The sequence below is a fragment of the Saccopteryx bilineata genome, chromosome 4, assembly GCF_036850765.1.
Source record: "Saccopteryx bilineata isolate mSacBil1 chromosome 4, mSacBil1_pri_phased_curated, whole genome shotgun sequence".
Lineage (NCBI taxonomy): Eukaryota > Metazoa > Chordata > Mammalia > Chiroptera > Emballonuridae > Saccopteryx > Saccopteryx bilineata.
The window spans coordinates 204,969,726-204,992,184 of NC_089493.1; the positions used below are offsets into that span (position 1 = coordinate 204,969,726).

Here is a 22,459-nt window from a genome sequence, read left to right on the forward strand (position 1 = left end):
TCAATGTATAATTCATTTAAAAAAAAAAAGTCAGGAACATTTCATTGTTCATGCCTCAAGGAGTTCTCCAATGCTGTTTCAGAGACAATTAACCATAGCTGAAACATTCTGCTTGGCTCTTCAGTAAACCTAGGCACATGAAAATTTACTTCACTGCATTTATTTCAATGGACTCATTTAGAATGTGACACTGACATCCTGCTGGGAAGAAAAACAGTGAAGTCAAAGACAGCATAGGGATCTTTGAACCATTATCATCAGTCCCTGGGGAGTGCTCTGACCAGCAGACTTCCTGTCTCATCATGCAGCCTGCTCAGCACGCCTGACCTCTGAAGTCCCTCTGTGATTTACCACATGGTGGATCCCTAGTTCATCCCTGTTATAAGGGGTTTCTTGCCTTCTCCCCTCCATCCCCTGTGCTCCTGCCAAGGCCATTTGCCTTTGAATGTTAGTTACGTACTGGTTATGTGTCGAACACTTTGCTCAGCACTTAATACACATTATGTTGCTTCTTAGAAACAACCCTGGGAGAAAATAGGATTACTGTTGTTATCATTGTTTTCACAATTTAAATATGAGGAAACTGAGGCTAAAATAACACAGCCAATAATAAGAGAGGAATCTGGCATTTTACTGTAGGCCAGTCTGCCCCAAGCCCATGAACTTGACCACTCTTCTATCCTGCTTCTCATTTTTTATACTGTGTATTTCTGCAGCTCTTTATCTCTTTATTGAATCTTTTCAATTTCTCTTTTTATTCTATTCTGTAGGCCCATGTATTTTTCCTTATTTTAAACACCTTGTTGACCTAACCTTGCTTTCTTTTAATTCAGTGTTGATTCTAAATAAAGTAATTTCACAAAATTTGCCTCACACTATTTTAGTAAGTTTATCTCTCAGGAAATTGTTGAGTAAAAAATATAAACATGAAAGAATGACATGTGTGTGTGTGTGTGTGTGTGTGTGTGTGTGTGTGTGTGTCCTGTAGTGGTGCAGTGGATAGAGCATTGACCTGGAATGCTAGCTAAGGTCACCAGTTCGAAATCCTGGGCTTGGTCAAGGCACATAGGACAAGCAATCAATAAACAACTAAAGGGAGCAACTATGAGCTGATACTTCTTGCTCCCCCACCATTCTCTCTCTCCTCTCACTGTAAAATCAATAAATAAAATCTTTAAAAAATAAAACAAATGAAAGCATGACATCTTTTCAACTATGGGAGCATCTTTTCTTTTAATTTGTAAAAGATATGTAATGCTTTTGTATATCAAAAATTTTGAGAGAGAATTACGTAGGAGCTTGATTTATGGTGTTGTATGTAGTGTTAATGTTCAGTATTCAAAATTATAAACATTAAAATCTTTAGTGAAACACTTGAGAATATTGCTGTCTTTAAAATTCAGAGTACTGCCTGACCAGGTGGTGGCGCAGTGGATAGAACGTCAAACTGGGATGCGGAGGACCTGGGTTCGAGACCCCGAGGTCACCAGCTTGAGCGTGGGCTCATCTGGTTTGAGCAAAGCTCACCAGCTTGTACCCAAGGTCACTGGCTCGAGCAACGGGTTACTCGGTCTGCTAAAGGAACCATGGTCAAGGCACATATGAGAAAGCAATCAATGAACAACTAAGGTGTCGCAACAAAAAACTAATGATTGATGCTTCTCATCTCTCTCCGTTCCTGTCTTTCTGTCCCTATCTGTCCCTCTCTCTGACTCTCTGTCTCTGTAATAAAAAAAAATTAAATTAAAAATATTCAGAGTACTAAGATTTATACTAGATATCTAAACCTTATATTTGAGTCAGTTAATATGGTACATTTTCCCTATGTAATTTTTGTGTTTTGTTTAAATTTCTTTTTAATTTGTAGGTATGGTCATTGCTGGAAAGAGAAAATAAGATAGTAGTTCAAAAAGTATATTTTGTTATTTTATTCCTGCTAGTCTTTTTCAGCCTTTATATCATATATATAGAACCCATAGCTAAAACGTGCTTCATTTGTCTCTTGTGAATATAGACTCTATAATGATATAGAAGGATACAGCATTAATTCTCTAGCAAAGCCTACTCAAGGTTTTGCTTCAAAGAAAAGCCAAGTCACTAATCTATATAAGTTAATTTCTTGAAATATAGGAGTATAGAAGAATTCTGAAGTGATCTTATTTAGGGATCTATTTTTATTTATTTCTATGTGTGTTATATGTACTCATATACAAATGCATAGAAAACATTTTAGAAGGATGTGTACTCAGTGTAGCAGTAGAATATCCTTGAGGTTGGAGAAGAGAGTATGTTGGGGAAAGAGAGACCTCCCCATTTTATTCAGTGTATTTATGTATTGTTTGAATTTTTTGTGACTTTTGAAAAAAGAAAAGAAATCTATCAATAAAAACAGCATCAGTTATAATAAATCTTGCTTATATTCCAGTTCCACAGCCTCCTAGATTAGAACCCCAGGAACCAAATTCTGCCACTAGCACAACAATTGCGGTTTATTGGAGCATAAACAAGGAAGATGTCATTGACTCATTCCAGGTTTACTGCATGGAAGAGCCACAAGATGATCAAGAAGTAAACGGTATGACTACTAATACAAATGCAGGTGCATGTGTACATTTCTGCATCTTAATGTGAAGTATTTAAATGTATACATATTATGGCTCTTTGCATAAAGCATTCATAGCCACTTATAAAAACAATAACAAACCAACAACTGTATAACGATATAACATAGAAGCAAAACTTGGAAATCCAGTTAAGGAAAACAAAAATACATAAACATCATCACAATGGTCAATATAAATATTGTGATTGAGGTTTAAATTAGCCTTTGAGCTCTCAGGGTAACAGGAGCAATTAAGTGATTCTCATTTGCAGAAAAGAAGTAACATACAAGAGTTTCAGAGAGAAAAAAGTTTCAATTAGTACTGAAGTCAAAACACAAGTTTGTCACTTGTGGAGAAGAAATGAGCTATACAGGATAGTGACTTCCACAATAGTTTTAATGCAAATGCACCATTGGATGTCATGGTTGGCATTTTCTCAGATCCACTTTTGATAAAAGCTATAAATAAACTATTAAGGTTACTTCAGAGTTCACACTTCTCATTGCATGGGCCTAGATGTAGTGTAGTCTTCTAGTGTTTCATGTTAAGGGGCAGATAGAAGTGAAAGAGCTTAACAGGGCGAGTGGATGGTATGTCTTACAGTTGAGCCTCTGTAGTATCTCTCTGTTTAGTAGGACTTCTAACAAGACCTAACAGCCCAGCAGTTTGAGGGTGTACTTACTGATCAACTGGAGCTGGAAGTGCTGGCATTCTGTGTTGCTTGTTATAGACAGACCAACGTACAGTGTGGGACAAAAGAAAGTGTACAGTTGTGAGTACTCCAAATAGAGTTTAGTCTTGTATTATTTATTATTAGTGTACTATTTTCCATACAAACAACTGTAAACCTACTTTTGTCCCACCCTGTATTTTAGAAACCAGATGATCATATGATAGGACTGACATGCCACAGGAGCCCAATTTGTAATAAAGAATTAATTATAATATATTTCGCTGTTGCTAATATGTAAGTCTTTTGAGATATCATATGATTTTTATTTAAATTAAGAAAAAGTGAAAAAAGCAATCACTGACATAGTATAAAGTTGGCTTTCTCTAAAAAACTTTCTGTTTTTTGGGGAACCTATTACTATATAGCTGTGATAACACAGCAAGGTATTATCCCAATTTGCAAATGAAAGAACTGATGTGAGGTGAAATAATTTGCCCAAGGCCACATAAATTATACATGACAGGCAGGATTCAAACAGATCTTTCAGACTACAAAGCTTGCATTTTTGTTTGCTTGATGACTCCATTTGTTTTGTTATACAAAGTAGTCCACCCTTATCCAGATTAAGTTACCCACAGTCAATCTCAGTCTGAAAATATTGCATAAAAAGTTCCAAAAATCAACAATTTATAAGTTTCAAATTAGGTTGTGCCATTCTGAGTCATGTGATGAAATCTCATGCTATTTTGATCCAACCTGCCTGGTAATCATCACTTTGTCCTAGTCTCCAGGCTGCACATGCTGCCTGCCCCTTAGTTACATAGTCGCTGCCGTCTTGGTAATCAAATTGCTTGTCCTGATATTGCAGTGCTTGCGTTCATGTAAGCCTTATTTTACTTAATAATGGCCCCAAAGCACAAGAGTAGCAATGGTGGCAATTTGGATATGCCAAAGAGAAACTGTAAAGTGATTACTTTAGATGAAAAGGTGAGTAATAGTGCAATAAGATATTTTGAGAGAGAGAGAGAAAGACTACATTTATATTCACATAACTTTTATTACAGTATATGGTTATAATTGTTATGTTTTATTATTAGTTATTATTAATCTCTTATTGTGCCCAATTTATAAATTAAACTTCATCATAGTTATGTATGTATAGGGAAAAACATAGTATATTAGGGTTTGGTACTATATGCAGTTTCAGGCAGACTTAGAATATATTCCCCTTGGATGAGTGGTGGACTACTGTACCACACTTCATCTCCCTATATACCCAGTTATATCAAGGAACTTCATAGATCTCCAACATTCCTCTTAGCAACTATTGCCTGGAGTATTTTCTTTAAGTGTTTCACCTGCCCTCACCATTCCCAAACACTTATACTGTGTCTCATTCATTCTGTTCAGTGCCTTTAATTCTTCTAATGCCAGTTAATTAACCTGATGAGCTACACTGTGACACTATGCTGTGTGAAATAGGTGGCCAGTAACATTATGTACATTGTTTACAAGTACTGGGGTAACAGAACTTATCCTGAAAGAATGATTTTATTGAAAATGACAGTCACATTTAATAGGCTATAGGGGAAATGTTTTTCAGTGTATACATCCTTATAACATTATTTAAACCAAACATTCTTTCCAGAAAGTATAACTCATTGGGAAAGATAGATGCAATTAAAGAAAATTGCTGAGTTGAAAAGCTCCTAAATATCCTTTAAAAAGAAGCAGTTTGGTTTTCTTTACTGAAGCTGTTTTGAAAATGTGACATTCAAGAATAAGAAAGGATAACTGAAATACCATAGGCTAATTTTTTAAAATTCTTTTTAAGGAGAAAAAAAAATCAGTAAAAATAATCAGATTGGCCCAAAGGGACCAGTGTTAAGAATGGTATTGGGTAATATTCACTACTAAAATACTGAGAGTAAAATAACAAATTTTAGAAAATGTGTTGATTGAACAAAGTTACTTTTTAGAATAGTTTATGACCTATCAGAGTTATTTAAGCATTTACATAAATTGTGGAAATACTCAGTTGAAAGAATTCTGGAATTCATGAGAAGGAACTAGGATTTGAAACTTAAAGATCATACTGAGTTACCAAAATGATTTACTGGTCTGTAAAAATGCTTTATATCATCATAAGTTTAGGAAAAATGAGGTTGTCCTATTTTATAACATACTCCTAATATATTGGCATTGCTTCTCAGGAATTACCTTGAGAAAGGATTACTGAGATTTAAACTAACATAAACTCTGCAATTTTAATATTTGCTGTTGAAATGTTACTTTAATTGTAGCATATGAAGCTCAGAATCTTACTAATATGCTATAATTTTTTGACAGATATCCACAAGTAATACTATGTCATTCTAAAGATCCCTTTTCAGAATGTTACTGCTTTCTTATGTATTCTAAGGTGATAGCTATCACATATCTGTAAACTTAGTGGTTTGGGTTTTTAACTGAAAAAAGTCATAGATAATTTTCCCAATAACTTTAACTTTTAACTAACTTTGAAAGACACCCTAAAGCTTATGATTGTGTTTTATGCTAGATTTGGTAGAAGAATACAGAGTTACAGTAAAAGAAAGCTACTGCATTTTTGAAGATTTGGAACCTGACCGATTCTATCAAGTATGGGTAATGGCTGTGAACTTCACTGGATGTAGCCTGCCTAGCGAAAGGGTAATTTTTAGAACAGGTAAGGAGATGTTAAGGCGGTGTTAGGAAGCACTCAGTTTTTCACAGACTATTAAGATCAACCCATAATCATTTAGTAAGCACCTATTGTATGCTGGGTGTTGAGTAATGCTGGGTATACAACAATGAATAAGGCTGAGTTCTTGTTCTCAAGAAGCTCATAATCAAGTGGGACAGATACAAAACATGATTCTAAAGAATTAGATGATCCAGTTATACACAGATAATTACGAGAATGTTCCAGAGGGCTATCAGAAATAGCCTGGGTTATGGGCAGAATCAGAAAAGGCTTCCTAGAACTGATGCCTGGATAAATTTTAAGGAAGTAAAGTGTTAACAGAATGGATCCCATTTGAAGAAATTCTATGAACAGGAGCATTCAGGTAAGAAAGAGCGTGGAGTGTGCAGGACACAAAAATAAATTTGGTATTTATTATCTTCTTGACTTCAGAACAAAGAGGAAAGGCATGAGGTAAAAAAGACTAGTTAGTGTGTACAGAGTTCATGTTTGCTAAGGTAAGAAGCTTAGGCTTTATCTATCATGTGGATGCTAGGAGACCCCAAAAGGTTTTTTAGCAATGGTATTAGCTAAGAATACATTCTCATGAGGGAGTCTTTTCACAAGGGGCTGAAGCTGGTATAGCATAAACCAAGTTTGAATTGCCTTAAAGATAATTGTAACTACCTCAGGGGATTAAATGACTTCCTACAGTTTTATAATTTCTTCTTGCCCTTTTTTTTTTTTTTTTACAGAGACAAATAGAGAGTCAGAGAGAGGGATAGATAGGGACAGACAGACAGGAACGAAGAGAGATGAGAAGCATCAATCATCAGTTTTTTTTTTCTTTTTTTTCTTTTTCTGAAGCTGGAAATGGGGAGAGACAGCCAGACAGACTCCCGCATGCGCCCGACCGGGATCCACCCGGCACGTCCACCAGGGGCGAAGCTCTGCCCACCAGGGGGCCATGCGCTGCCCCTCCGGGGCGTCACTCTGCTGCGACCAGAGCCACTCGAGCGCCTGGGGCAGAAGCCAAGGAGCCATCCCCAGCGCCTGGGCCATCTTTGCTCCAATGGAACCTTGGCTGCGGGAGGGGAAGAGAGAGACAGAGAGGAAGGAGGGGGTGGGGGTGGAGAAGCAAATGGGTGCTTCTCCTATGTGCCCTGGCCGGGAATCGAACCCGGAAACCCCTCACTCCAGGCCAACGCTCTACCGCTGAGCCAACCGGCCAGGGCCAATCATCAGTTTTTTGTTGTGACACCTTAGTTGTTCATTGATTGCTTTCTCCATATGTGCCTTGACCGGGGAGGGGGGGCTACATACAACCAAGTAACCCCTTGCTCAAGCCAGCGACCTTGAGTCCAAGCTGGTGAGCTTTGCTCAAACCAGATGAGCCGGCACTCAAGCTGGTGACCTCGGGGTCTCAAACCTGGGTCCTCAGCATCCCAGTCTGACGCTCTATCCACTGCACCACCATCTGGTCAGCCTCTTCTTGCCTTTTGAAACAAGTATTTATTGAGCACCTATTGAAGGCAAGATTATGGCAACTTTTGTATATAGGAAGGGGACAAAACTATTTTTATTTGCTTGTATAATTATAAAGAAATGCAGGTAAGATTTATAGGAAGCTAATATTGGAAGCTGTTTTGAGATGGGTGAAAACTGGGCAACTTGGAAAGCAAGGATGGGAGGAAGATATTTCACTATATAAAATTTTATATTTTGGGGGTTTTCAACCCAGAATGTGTTTTTTAATTAAAAATTAAAATAAAATCATAACCAAGCATTCCTCCTAGGCTTCAAAGACACAGAGCTGGCATCGATTGCTCCACAATTGACTTGATTCTCTCTCTACAGCACCCTCCACCCCTGTGATCCATGTTGAGGACTGCACAGTGTGTTGGAACATGGCCACCATCCGATGGCGGCCTGCCAACCCTGAGGTCACAGAGACTTATACTCTAGAGTATTGCAGACAGCACTCTCTAGAGGGTGACGGCCTCAGGTAAGGATTCTTCTCTATGGGGAGACCCCACTACCCCACGGAGAGAACCTGGGTTTCCAGGAACCCAACTCAGGGGCCAGAGCTAACTTCTGAGCTTATGGTCACAGAGGGAGAAAAGCTTCGTAAAATCCCATTAAGCTAATTAAATTGACTTGATTTTCAACTTCGTCATTGTTCATCAGTGAACTTCAAGTTTGTAATAAAACACATACTACAATGAAGAATAATAACTTCCTTATAAGAAAAATTACATGAATTTTAATAAGAGAACATACTTTGTAATATGTTTAACTTGAGTCATCAGACAGGATTGATGCATATATATATATTTTTGAATTTTTCTGAAGTTGGAAACGGGGAGGCAGTCAGACAGACTCCCACATGCGCCCGACCGGGATCCACCCGGCATGCCCACCAGGGGGCGATGCTCTGCCCATCTGGGGCGTCGCTCTGTTGCAGCCAGAGCCATTCTAGCATCTGAGGCAGAGGCCACAGAGCCATCCTCAGTGCCTGGGCCAACTTTGCTCCAATGGAGCCTTGGCTGCGGGAGGGGAAGAGAGAGATAGAGAGGAAGGAGAGGGGGAGGGGTGGAGAGGCAGATGGGCGCTTCTCCTGTGTGCCCTGACCAGGAATCAAACCGGGACTCCTGCACACCAGGCTGGCGCTCTACCACTGAGCCAACCGGCCAGGGCCAGGATTGATGCATATTTTATGTTAACTTTAGTATAATTATTTTAGTTTTACCAGAACATGTACCAACTAACTCAGGAAACTAATGGTGAGCTTATATACAATGTAAATATGTATTTATAATATAAAAATGTAAAATGTAAATTTTAATGTCTCTGTAATATGTTGCTAATGTTAAAGGAGGTAATTATATATATATATAATCACATAGATTGCCTCTCCAAGGACATGAATAATCTGGAGATTTTTGCAGGAAAAAAAATGTTAAGCTTTCTCACTCAAATTATGAAGCTAAATTTATCAATAAAGGCCTGTGCATCCAATGGGCATTTGGTAAATGTTAATTCATTTACTGAACCTGTGTTTTCCTGACCTCCACTCCATGGCACTAGAACAACTTCATATTCCATGATGAATATTCAGATCATTATTATTAATATATTTTGATAGAGTCATTTTCAGCTTTTTTTTTTTAAATTTTTTTAATTTTTTCAAATTTTATTTATTCATTTTAGAGAGGAGAGAGAGAAGGAGAGAGAGACAGAGAGAGAGAGAGAGAGAGAGGAGAGAGAGACGGGGGGAGGAGCTGGAAGCATCAACTCCCATATGTGCCTTGACCAGGCAAGCCCAGGGTTTCGAACCGGCGACCTCAGCATTTCCAGGTCGACGCTTTATCCACTGCGCCACCACAGGTCAGGCCGCAGCTTTTTTTAAAAAAGAAAATTTGCTGAGTTAAACTATTGTAGGTGTGGAATTTAGAAATAATAGTATAAAATTAGATAGCTTTCAATAAAATATTTTATTAAGCTCTTCTTTTCATGACCAATCAACAACTATTTATTTAGTTATGATGTGAGTTTTTATACAACTGAGAGATAATTATAGTTTCTTTCAAGTGTGTGAAGATTGGCTTCACAAAATAATGATCAGAGGATGAATTCATGTTGAGTGGGGTGTGTATGGGTGGGATGCAGATATTTCAGCAGAAGTGAGAATAGAGTAAGTTTTCTCTATTCTAGCTGAATGCTGGAAGCAAATAGCTGAGAACTGAACACAGGCTCAGACAGAGATGGGAAGAAGGAGGAGGCTGGAGAGTGAAAAGGAAGAGAGAGACTGGGGGAGATAGAGACAGAGACACACAGAAAGAGTATAACTGACTTTTATTGAGCATTTACTATGTGCCAAGTTGATATCCTAGATGATTTATGTATGTTGCCTTATTTAACCTTCAGAAGAACTGACAGAAAAACAGATGCTTTGAGAGGCTACTGAGGTAGTAAGTGGCAATTGTTATTCAAATCCTGCTTTGTTAGATTTCAAACTCTAAGCTGCTAACCTTTAATATTTAATGTGACTTAGGAGAGTCCTGGACCTTTCTACAAAAAAACTTTTGATGCTATGAGAACATAATGTCAGTAGTGCTTGAGTATCGGGGCCATCTCTCCCACCATTCTCTACCATAAGTGAGGAAAATCCAGTTTTCTCTGAGGAATGTTCTGAAATGACTCATCCTTGTTATGGCATCAGTCCCTAGATAACATTTGCATAAATAACATCAGCACAGCTGGATTCTTAAATTGGCAGAACTCTGGAAACTCTGAGACCCAGTAGCTATGTCACTGAGGGCACTGTGATGCCATCTCATAAATGTGCCTACAGGAAGAAGGGAAAGGAAGTGGGCAGGGAAGCAGCATCCACTGGGGCCTTCAGCATGCCAGGAACTTGCTAAATCTCATTTAACCCTCTCAACAATCCTAGGCAGAAGGAAATGATTTATGTTCATTAAGACTCAGGAAGGTTAAATGATTTGGCCAAGTTGTTAAATGATGCAGTGAGAGTTTGGAGTCATCATTCAAACTTAGACCTGTCTTATTCTTTTCATTAGTTCTAAAAGTTGTATGCTTATGCAGACCAAATTAGCATACCTCAACAGCCTCATGACTGGCAGCTATTGTGTATCCTTAGTTTCCTTTGTCACATGAAAAACATAGATGTAAAGAGAGAATGCAGTACCATTCAAACCCCCTTTGATTAGTGTTTTTCCTTTCTCTAATCATTCTGGGGTCCTCAAATCAAAAACAAAACTCATTTGGTATTAATGATGAATAATGCAATCCAAACAAGTTTTTCTATCAAAGCCAAAGAAAGAAATGACAGGTTCCATTTATAGGGGAGCAATGACCACCCACCAGTTTCATTAAGACAAAAGTTCAGGTTATTAAAGCATAAGATTTGTCATTAATTTATTCTATTTGAGACTTTGCCAATGGGTTTGTTTTTATTTTTCTCATTAAAGGAGAGTATCTGAGAGGCTGGATAAGCAGAAGTTTATAGTAGTTATGGAACAATACAAACATCCTTTATTATTGAATAGATATAGTCCAGCAGGTTTAGAAATGAAGGTAAATACCACATGTAGAGCCTTGTTGATAGTTTGGAGCTGTGTTGAATATGGAGCTGTTTTCCAAATAGATGCTAAAAGACCTGTCAGTGCCAGAAGGGGGAATGGTATGTCCAATCAACAGCCCAGGGATGACTCTGCATGCCTGCTGGTCTGACAATAGATAATTTTTTGAAGCAAGTAAAATTTTGTTGGCCAGAAATCACTGCACTGCTCATTTACTAAGTCTTTTGCTGATGTACCACATAGAGTCATCCTTCATTGATTAAGAGGCCTCCATGCCTTATACCCCAGGTAGGCATCCACAAACTGAAATAATTCATCCTTAATCCAGGAGGCCCAGGGCTACAGAACTTTTCTGTATATTTTTTGGTTCTCCAATTTAAGAGTTATGGAGGGAAGGAAAATTCTGCTCTTCTGGGACAGCCATGTGTCTTTGGTCTTTTGACCATCTGGTTCTTACAACCACTTTAAAACATTCCTTACAGTGTGTGATGGCTCAACACTCTATAAAACGTTAACTATAATATTCCTCAGTCTCTAAGATGTCAGCCATAAACACCTAGTCAGACGGTAGAATTGATAAATAAAGAACCTTAAAACTTGATCACCACAAGTCAACAAAAGCAAACAATCCCTACTTTTCCTTTCTATTAGAACCCTGTTCTTCACTTTGGTTTTCTGCTCAGTAGTGCATAATTAAAGTTATTTTGTGTCTTGGAAGAAACAGCAAGCCCATGGTTATCTGATCCCACTCACTTGTTGGCTCTGTGAAGGGATCATTATTGCCACCTCAGTTCCTGGGATAGTGACTAGCATGTTATAGCTACTCAATTAATATGTGTTACTTGAATAGGTAAATATCAATTAGCATTGCACACATAATTCTGATGCCAACAAGGAAAGTTAGGCCAGTTTTGAAAATAATCTCTTATTCAAAATAGGGGGAAAGCCTGGTCTGTGGGGGTACAGTGGGTAAAGCCACTGAAGTTTCCAAATGACTTGGAGCCCTGAGGTCACTGTTTCAAAACCCTAGGCTTGCCTGGTCAAGGCATATATAAGAAGCAACTATGTAGTGAAGCTTCTCGCTCCTCCCTCCCAGCCTTTCCCTCCCTCTCTCTCCTTCTCCTCTCTCTAAAATCAATAACTAAAGTCTTTTTTAAAAATAAGGAAAAAATTATGCCAACAAAGAAAAATGGTGAATGAGTTAATTTTAGTGCTTAGATACTTAACTAGGAAACAGGACTAGTTTAATTTGTAGGCTGGAAATCTTTTCATGGGTCATTGATAGTGAAGGGCACTTGTAATCTTGTTTATTCATGGGTTATATAGCCCTTACCTAGGTTCTAGTTTCTATGCAAAAGCCCTATGTTAAACCAGATCTGAAGATTAATCCAGAGGCAACTGCAGAAAAGTAAGGGGATCAAAGATTACTTCCTTTTGATGCGACTCAGTTTGACTAGGTGAGGACTGGGACATTGTCTGTGTAGATATTCAACAAACATCTGTTTAATAAATGAATGAGTAATGAATGATGGGATTAGCCAATCTTTTGTTCTGCCAACTCTAAGTCATCTAACTGGCTGGAATTTCTAGCAGAGAGAGAGCTAGAGAGAACTAAGAGCTAAATGACTTCATATCTCTTTCTCATGCCCAAACCCTAAAAAGACAGCCTTAAAAGCTCTGTTCTGGAATAGAAAGAGAAGTAAAAAGGAAATTAGAAGGATGAGTAATATGAAAAGACACTTGTGCACGCACACACACACACGCACACACACACAAACATACAGAAACATTCATCTTCAGATCTGCATTTGTTCTCACAGTACGATGTCCTCTAGGATATTCCAATTTAAGACCAAAGGTGCTGGTTCAAGTCTTATGATGGGTGCGTGGATGGAATAAGCCTATTGTGCCCCCAAGTTCCATGACGCAGTCTCTGAAATAGCTGAGCCATCGCCTCATTCCATAACCCTCACAGAAAACACATTTGCATATTTTTGTGTGTGGGCACCAGCGGCTCATCCCAGCAGATGGCCCCTGTTGGGATGTGGGGTAGGCGGGAGTGACAATCCCTGGCTTGTGTTGCGGAGGCTGAGGGAGCTCCTACTCACCCTTTCCTGTTTTTCTTTGAATGCTCTCCTCAGGCTGGGTGGGCTCAACACACTTTAAGAAATTTTCCACTGCTTGGCTGTTTCCTCAGCTGTTCTGTCTCTCCTGTGTGGAAAGAAGTCAGCAGAGCTGTGGGTGGAGGAAAACTGAGAGAAATATAGTACAGGGTTAGCTGTGTGGGCTGCATGGAGAAGCTGTGCATTGAATGGCAAATCTGAGAGTCAGTATGCCACAAAAGTAGTTGGCAGTGAACTTCTTGCTCTCAACCCTGACCAAGGCTGTTGTGGGGAGACCCTTGAGGGGAAGGGGTGTTGGACTCTGGGTGCTAGGCCTGTGAGCTCACACTCCTCCCACTTCTAGCTTTGGAGGCCACCTGTAGTGGAGCAGGAGCAGAATTGTCTGTCACTGTAGGGTGTTCCAGCTGGGGCCACTTGCTGCTCCATCTGTATAATAACAACAAATAAGGATGAGTTTTCTAATAAATTTAGTGCCCGAACGAGGTAAAAATCCCAGCATTTCTTTGTTTTGTTTTGTTTTAACTTTTAACTAAGCTGAGTAACCAATGGTGATTTGACCTCTGTAACCATTGGATAAAGGAGTTGCTTCACAGGGTGACAGGAGGGTCACTGACATGATGGGGCCAAACTTCATTAAGTGATTATGAGCTCATGGCTAATCTTTATATAGTGTTGGTTTCCTGACCCAGGTTGTAACATCCCTCTGCAAGGAGCCCTTGGGAAAGTGAGTAATCAGAAGATGATTCCCTCTCCATCCCCATTGTTTTTGGCATTCAGCTTTTCCTAAGTCTTTCTTTCCAAATGATTCGGATTTAACATGATCATTTAAAATCCTGTGTACCTCCTAGTTGTATATAGTAAAACTCCAGTCATTGGAAACCCAACCTGTTCCTTTACTTCTAACTTATGTTCTGTCAATTTCCAAAAGTATTTGCATAAAGGACACAGACATAGAACCCTTACAAACAAACCTGTAAGAACAAGAGCTGGATAATGCAGGGGTGAGGAGAGTGTATCAGAAGTGCAGGTTAAGAACAGTACCTCAATGGAACATAAAATTTAAATCTGTACTTCCTGGCAGCCAAGATGGAAACAGGAGGTGTGTGTGGGGCGAAGCAAGAGGAAGAAAGAAAGGGATTACATAATTCATCTCTTTTCAAAAAGCAAGTACAACATTTCACTAAGAGAGACAATTATATTTCTTGACAGTCAGCTCTAAGATGAATTTTTCATGCAGATCTTTATATAAGGGCTATTGAACAAGATAATAGGGATTGTCTTTAAGAGCAGTTTTACAAAAGATGGAAAAACATTCCCTATGTAACCATTTTTTTAAATGGGATCTGAAAGCATAATGTTAAGTCACCGATCTGTGCAGGTAGTTCTAGGGTAGCTCCAGTAACTGTCATATATGTGGCCTTGGAGTGGTAAAGGGGAGAGGAGAGGTTCCAGAGGAATGAATGCTACAAGGCTCCTGGGATTCTCTGTCTAAAATATAAATGGGCCATTGGGGCTTTGGAGGGTAACTATAGAGAAAACAAAAATCCAGGATCCTTCTGCTGGAGCCCAGCTGCTGGCTCACTTGATTTTGCAAGAACTCTAATTACGGGAAAGCTTGAATCCCATGGTCAGCAGCATTCAGACCTCATGCTATGTTTCTACACTAATATGAACAAATATTGATGTTTATACTATTTCATAATAATCTCATTTATCAGAAGAAAAACAGTCCTGTTTAAATATTTTTATTTTACAAAATTAAAAAGAATGAGAATCAATATATAAAGAATTTTCTTCCTAATCTTGATTTAACCAAAATTTTTCATAAGCTAAAAGTTCCATATTTACAGTTACTTAAGGTTTTATAAATGGCTTTCAACAGCTAGAATTATTTAGTTAGTGTTTTCGTATTTGATGTTGCTTTATGTTCTCATGGATTTTTCTTCTGTTTCTCCCTCTCATCCCTTCTCACCTTGCACTTCTTAAGATTATGTTTTGCAAACCAAGCTGATTGTAAAAATCAATTGGAAAGCTTTTTAAACTTTAGATTCACAGGCCTCTCTTAAGAGATCTTGCTTCAGAAGGTCTAGTGTGCCCAGGCAGGTCTGGGAAACACTTCGTTCCTGGTAGGTCTCATAGGGCCCAGCAGTGTGCTCTGTTCACAATTCACATTAAATGGTGTTGACCAACTGGCTGAATGTTGGTGCTGCCAACAGGAATGCCAGTAAGAGCCCACTGTGTTTTTTAAAAACAATTTTTACTTGGCCATCTGTTGTGTACTGCTTTGACTGCACTCTCCTAAGCTGCTTCCAGGAGTCACAGCCCTGGATCCTTCCATATTGTTTGTACACAGGCTGCCCCCTTCCTCCGGGAAAAATATGCTGAGATCCAGGTGTTAGACATGGCAGTGCAACAACAGCCACTCCTCATGTGATGAGCCCCTCAGGTTGCCTTAAATAAGCACATTCACATCCCTTCCTTCCATTCCACACGAATTGTGGAACTATCAAAATTTAGAGAAACTACTTTACCAAGTTCAAATTAATGTGTATTCTGCTAACATAGTTAACTCCTGAACTCCTGAGCTTATAATATCGTTCTAAAAAATAAATTATTTAATTAATTTTGGATAGATGAGGTACAAATTTAAAAGATACAAAAGGGAATGCAGTGAAAATTAAGTCCCCTTCTACCTATACTTCACCTACTCAGTGCTCCTTGCCAGAGACAATTGCTAGTACCTGACTCTTACTCATCCTTTCAGATAGTCTGTGCACATACAAGTATCAATATTTTTTCAACATACTAGATATTTCTAACACCTTGCTTTTCTTGTTTAAAAATAGTTTTTGGTTTGTGTCCCATGTCAGTACCTATAGAATGACCTCATTTTGAAAACAATTTCATTCTATTCTATTTTAAGAATATTATTAAACTTACTTTACCAGTAAGGAGGTATTCTTGTTGTTTTTATTCTCTTCCTATCACAAACAATGCTGCAGAAAAAACCTTGTGCATATTATCATTTCACATTTGTCTAAGTATGTCTTCAGTAGCAATTCCTAGAAGTAGAATGACTGGGTAAAAGCTATTACATTTACCCTGGCTGGATAGTTCACTTGGTTAGAGCAGCATTCTAAAGCGCAGGAGTTTCCAGTTCTATCCCTGGTCAGGGCCCAGACAGGAACAGATTGATGTTCCTTTCTCTTTCTCTCTCTCTTCCTTCCTCTCTCACTAAAATCCATACATAAAAATTGGTTTTAAAAAAGTTGTGTACAACTTGAATTTTGATAGTTATTATCAAACTGTCTCCATGGAGTCTGCTGGTGTGGGTAGTCTAGCTAAGCAGCACATAAGAGTGCTTGGCACTTCATACCCCGGTCTGCAGGGGGTGTGATCAAACTTTTGGTCATTGACTATTTGGTAGGCAGAAAATAAATTCTTCTTATACTTTAACTGTGTGTATCTATTAATAGGTTGAACATTTTTTCATATGTTTTGGAGCTATGTACTTCCTTTTGATGAATGTTCAAATTCTTTTTTTTTAATTTTTTATTTATTCATTTTTTAGAGAGGAGAGGGTGAGACAGAGAGAGAGAGAGAGAGAGGAGAGACAGAGAGAGAGAAGGGAGGAGGAGCTGGAAGCATCAACTCCCATATGTGCCTTGACCAGGCAAGCCCAGGTTTCGAACCAGCAACCTCAGCATTTCCAGGTCGATGCTTTATCCACTGTGCCACCACAGGTCAGGCAAATGTTCAAATTCTTTACACATTTTATCCTCTTGAATTGTAGTATTTTTTTCTTTTTGATTTGGAAAGGCACTTTGCTTTTTAAAGAACATTAGCTCTCATCTATGATATCAGTTGCAAATACTTTCCCATGAATATTTTGTAATGCTAATTTAGTTGATTTTTAAATTATTTTTATTTTTCTGAGGTGAAAAATGGGGAGGCAGAGAGACAGAACTCCCGCATGCGCCTGACCGGGATTTGCCCAGCATGCCCACCACTAGGGGGTGATGCTCTGCCCATCTGGGGCATTGCTCATTGCAAGTGAAGCCATTCTAGCGCCTGAGGCAGAGGCCATGGAGCCATCCTCAGTGCCTGGACCAACTTTGCTCCAATGGAGCCTTGGCTTCAAGAGGGGAAGACAGAGATATAGAGAAAGGAGAGGAGGGAGGGTAGAGAAGCTTCTTCTGTGTGCCCTGGCTGGGAATCAAACCTGAATTTTCCACACACCAGGCTGGCACTCTACCTCTGAGCCAACCAGACAGGGTCTAATTTAGTTGAATTTATACATTTCTTTTTAAAATAGCTTTTAATTTTCTAAACTAAAAACTTAAACATTTAAAACATTTTTAAATCCTCATATCTCCTTATGTTTTTTTGTAGTATCTAATTATCCTGTTTTTAAAAACTTAGTTTTTATAATCTGGAATTTATTTTAGCAGAAAGTATAAAATAGGGAATCCAACGTTATTTTATTTTTCTGGTAGGGCTAGCCAGCTGTCCCAGCAGGAGAACCCATTATTCCCCTTCTGATGTGAAATGCTTCCCTTATTATATACTTTCTACTGGCTCTGTTCCCGACCATTATAACCTGTTTCATCAATCTATTTATGCCCCAGTACTCTACTGTTTTCATTATTATAATTTTATAATTTAGAATTCCTACAGGGTTAAGTTGCCCTTTTATGACTTTTTTTTCCCTATTTCCTAGTTGATTTTTAAATATATTCTTTAGAATCATATTGTGATTTTAAATCTGGGACCTCCCTGCCCCTGAAAATTTGGTATTTAAAGATTATGTTAAATTGATGGGTTAACTTAGGGAGAATTGAAATTTTGATGTTGTACTTTCCTATCTGAGAACTGATATGCCTTCCCTTTATTCAAGATGTTTGTGTGTTTCGCCTCAGTAACATCTTTAAAATTGTTTTTCATATAAATCTTAAGCATTTTTATTATATTTGCCTCTACTCCATTTTTAATACACGTATACTTGACATATAATATATATATATTTTTATAATTTTATTTTTTTAATGGGGTGAGATCAATAAATCAGGATACATATATTCAAAGAAAACATGTCCAGGTTATCTTGTCGTTCAATTATGTTGCATACCCATCATCCAAAGTCAGATTGTCCTCTGTCACCTTCTATCTAGTTTTCTTTGTGCCCCTCCCCCTCCCCTTTCTCTCTCCCTCTCCCCCCTCCCCCCGTAACCACCACACTCTTATCAATGTCTCTTAATCTCACTTTTATGTCCCACCTACGTATGGAATAATGCAGTTCCTGATTTTTTCTGATTTACTTATTTCACTTCGTATAATGTTATCAAGATCCCGCTATTTTGCTGTAAATGATCCGATATCATCATTTCTTTTTTTGTTTTTTTTTTTTTTTTTCTGAAGCTGGAAATGGGGAGAGACAGTCAGACAGACTCCCGCATGCGCCCGACCAGGATCCACCTGGCATGCCCATCAGGGGGCGATGCTCTGCCCACCAGGGGGTGATGCTCTGCCCATCCGGGGCCACTCTAGCGCCTGGGGCAGAGGCCAAGGAGCCATCCCCAGCGCCTGGGCCATCTTTGCTCCAATGGAGCCTCGCTGCGGGAGGGGAAGAGAGAGACAGAGAGGAAGGAGAGGGGGAGGGGTGGAGAAGCAGATGGGCGCTTCTCCTGTGTGCCCTGGCCGGGAGTCGAACCTGGGACTTCCGCACGCCAGGCCGACGCTCTACCACTGAGCCAACCGGCCAGGGCCTTGATATCATCATTTCTTATGGCTGAGTAGTATTCCATAGTGTATATGTGCCACATCTTCTTTATCCAGTCATCTATTGATGGGCTTTTTGGTTGTTTCCATGTCCTGGCCACTGTGAACAATGCTGCAGTAAACATGGGGCTGCATGTGTCTTTTACGTATCAATGTTTCTGAGTTTTTGGGGTATACACCCAGTAGAGGGATTGCTGGGTGATAAGGTAGTTCTATTTTCAGTTTTTTGAGGAACCACCATACTTTCTTCCATAATGGTTGTACTACTTTACATTCCCACCAACAGTGAATGAGGGTTCCTTTTTCTCCACAGCCTCACCAACATTTGCTATTACCTGTCTTGTTAATAATAGCTAATCTAACAGGTGTGAGGTGGTATGTAATTGCAGTTTTGATTTGCATTCCTCTAATAACTAAAGAAGATGAGCATCTTTTCATATATCTGCTGGCCATTTGTATTTCTTCCTGGGAGAAGGATCTGTTCATGTCCTCTTCCCCCTTTTTTATTGGATTCTTTGTTTGTTGTTGAGTTTTATGAGTTCTTTGTATATTTTGGATATTGGGCCCTTATCTGAGCAGTTGTTTGAAAATATCATTTCCCATTTAGTTGGCTGTCTGTTTATTATGTTATCAGTTTCTCTTCCTGAGCAAAAACTTCTTAGTTTGATGTAGTCCCATTTATTAATTTTTGCCTTCACTTCTCTTGCCTTTGGAGTCAAATTCATAAAATGCTCTTTAAAACCCAGGTCCATGAGTTGAGTACCTATGTCTTTTTCTATGTACTTTATTGTTTCAGGTCTTATGTTTAGATCTTTGATCCATTTTGAGTTAATTTCAGTACAGGGGGAAAAAACGTAGTCCAGTTTCATTCTTTTGCATGTGGCTTTCCAGTTTTCCCAGCACCATTTGTTGAAGAGGCTTTCTTTTCTCCATTGTGTATTGTTGGCCCCTTTATCAAAAATTATTTGACTATATATATGTGGTTTTATTTCTGGGTTTTCTATTCTGTTCCATTGGTCTGAGTGTCTGTTTTTTGCCAATACCATGCTGTTTTGATTCTCGTGGCCCTATAATATAGTTTGAAGTCAGGTATTGTAATGCCCCCAGCTTCATTCTTTTTCTTTAGGATTGCCTTGGCTATTCGGGGTTTTTTATAGTTCCATATAAATCTGATGATTTTTTGCTCCATTTCCTTAAAAAATGTCATAGGAATTTTGATGGCAATGGCATTAAATTTGTATATTGCTTTGGGTAATATGGCCATCTTGATTACATTTATTTTTCCTAACCAAGAACAAGGAATATTCTTCCATCTCATTATATCTTTTTTGATTTCCCTTAACAATGGTTTATAGTTTTCATTATATAAGTCCTTTACATTCTTTGTTATGTTTATTCCTAAGTATTTTATTTTTTTTGTTGCAATGGTGAAGGGGATTATTCTTTTGAGTTCGTTCTCAAATGTTTCATTGTTGGCATATAGAAGGGCTATGGACTTCTTTATGTTACTTTTGTATCCTGCAACCTTACTGTATTGGCTTATTGTTTCTAGTAGTCTTTTTGTGGATTCTTTGGGGTTTTCAATGTATACGATCATATCATCTGCAAAAAGTGATACCTTTACTTCTTCTTTTCCGATATGGATGCCTTTTATTTCTTTGTCTTGTCTGATTACTCTGGCTAGAACCTCTAGTACCACATTAAATAAAAGTGGAGAGAGTGGACAACCCTGTCTTGTTCCTGCTTTAAGGGAGAAAGTCTTCAGTTTTGTGCCATTTAATATGATGTTAGCTGACTTAGCTGATGTTTTATCATATATGACCTTTATCATGTTGAGATATTTTCCTTCTATACCCATTTTGTTGAGAGTCTTAAACATAAAATTGTGTTGTATTTTATTGAAAGCCTTTTCTGCGTCTATTGATAAGATCATGTGGTTTTTGTTCTTTGTTTTGTTGATATGGTGTATTACGTTAACCATTTTACGTATGTTGAACCATCCTTGAGATTCTGGGATGAATCCCACTTGATCATGATGTATTATTTTTTTAATATGTTGTTGTATTCGATTTGCTAGTATTTTGTTTAGTATTTTAGCGTCTGTATTCATTAGAGATATTGGTCTGTAGTTTTCTTTTTTTGTACCATCCTTGCCTGGTTTTGGTATGAGGGTTATGTTGGCCTCATACAATGTGTTTGGAAGTATTGCTTCTTCAATTTTTTGGAAGACTTTCAGTAAAATAGGAATCAAGTCTTTGAATGTTTGATAAAATTCACTGGCATAGCCGTCTGGGCCTGGACTTTAATTTTTGGGGAGGTTTTTAATGGTTTTTTCTATTTCTTCTCTACTAATAGGTCTGTTTAGACTTTCTGATTCTTCTTGACTCAGTCTAGGAAGGTTGCATTGTTCTAGGAATTTATCCATTTCTTCTAGGTTGTTGAATTTAATGGCATAAAGTTTTTCATAGTAATCTACAATAATTCTTTGTATATTTATGGTGTCCGTGTTGATTTCTCCTCTTTCATTTTGGATTTTGTTTATATGAGTTCTTTCTCTGTTTTCCTTGGTAAGTCTTGCCAAGGGTTTGTCAATTTTGTTGATCTTTTCAAAGAACCAGCTCCTTGTTCTATTAATTTTTTCTATAGTTTTTCTGTTCTCTATTTCATTTATTTCTTCTCTGATTTTTATTATCTCCTTTCTTCGACTGGTTTTGGGTTGTCTTTGTTCTTCTTTTTCTAGTTCCTTAAGGTGTGAAGTTAAGTGGTTCACTTGGGCTGTCTCTTCTTTGTTCATATATGCCTGAAGTGATATGAACTTCCCTCTTATCACTGCTTTTGCTGCATCCCATAGATTCTGATATGTCGTATTGTCATTTTCATTAGTCTGTATATATCTTTTGATCTCTGCACTTATTTCTTCTTTGACCCATTCATTTTTTAAAAGTATGTTGTTTAGTTTCCACATTTTTGTGGGATTTTTTTCCTCTTTTTTGCAGTTGAATTCTAGTTTCAAGGTTTTATGATTAGAAAATATGCTTGGTACAACTTTGATTTTTCTGAATTTGCTGATGTTGTTTTTGTGGCCCAACATATGGTCAATTCTTGAGAATGATCCATGTACACTGGAGAAAAATGTATACTCAGTCACTTTGGGATGAAATGTCCTGTAGATGTCTATCATATCCAGGTGCTCTAGTGTTTTGATTAGGGCCACTATATCTTTGTTGATTCTCTGTTTGGATGACCGATCTAGAGCCATCGGCAGTGTATTGAGGTCTCCAAGTATGATTGTATTTTTGTCAGTTTTTGTTTTAAGGTCAATAAGTAGCTGTGTTATATATTTTGGTGCTCCTTGGTTTGGTGCATATATATTAAGAATTGTTATGTGTTCTTGATTCAGTGTCCCCTTACTCATTATGAAATGGCCATTTTTGTCTCTGAATACTTTTGCTGTCTTGTAGTCAGCATTATCAAAT

The 22,459-nt window shown here is 38.2% G+C and overlaps 1 protein-coding gene across 1 annotated transcript in view; it reads left to right on the top strand.

The window, feature by feature from the left end:
• The window catches only part of CMYA5 (cardiomyopathy associated 5), a 146,153-nt gene that overhangs the window by 94,014 nt on the left and 29,680 nt on the right, over positions 1-22,459 (top strand). Inside the window, exons 7-9 of the mRNA XM_066273653.1 lie at positions 2,426-2,575; positions 5,837-5,983; positions 7,838-7,985. Of these exons, the coding sequence (XP_066129750.1) occupies positions 2,426-2,575; positions 5,837-5,983; positions 7,838-7,985 (445 nt within the window). The remainder of the gene's footprint in view (positions 1-2,425; positions 2,576-5,836; positions 5,984-7,837; positions 7,986-22,459) is intronic.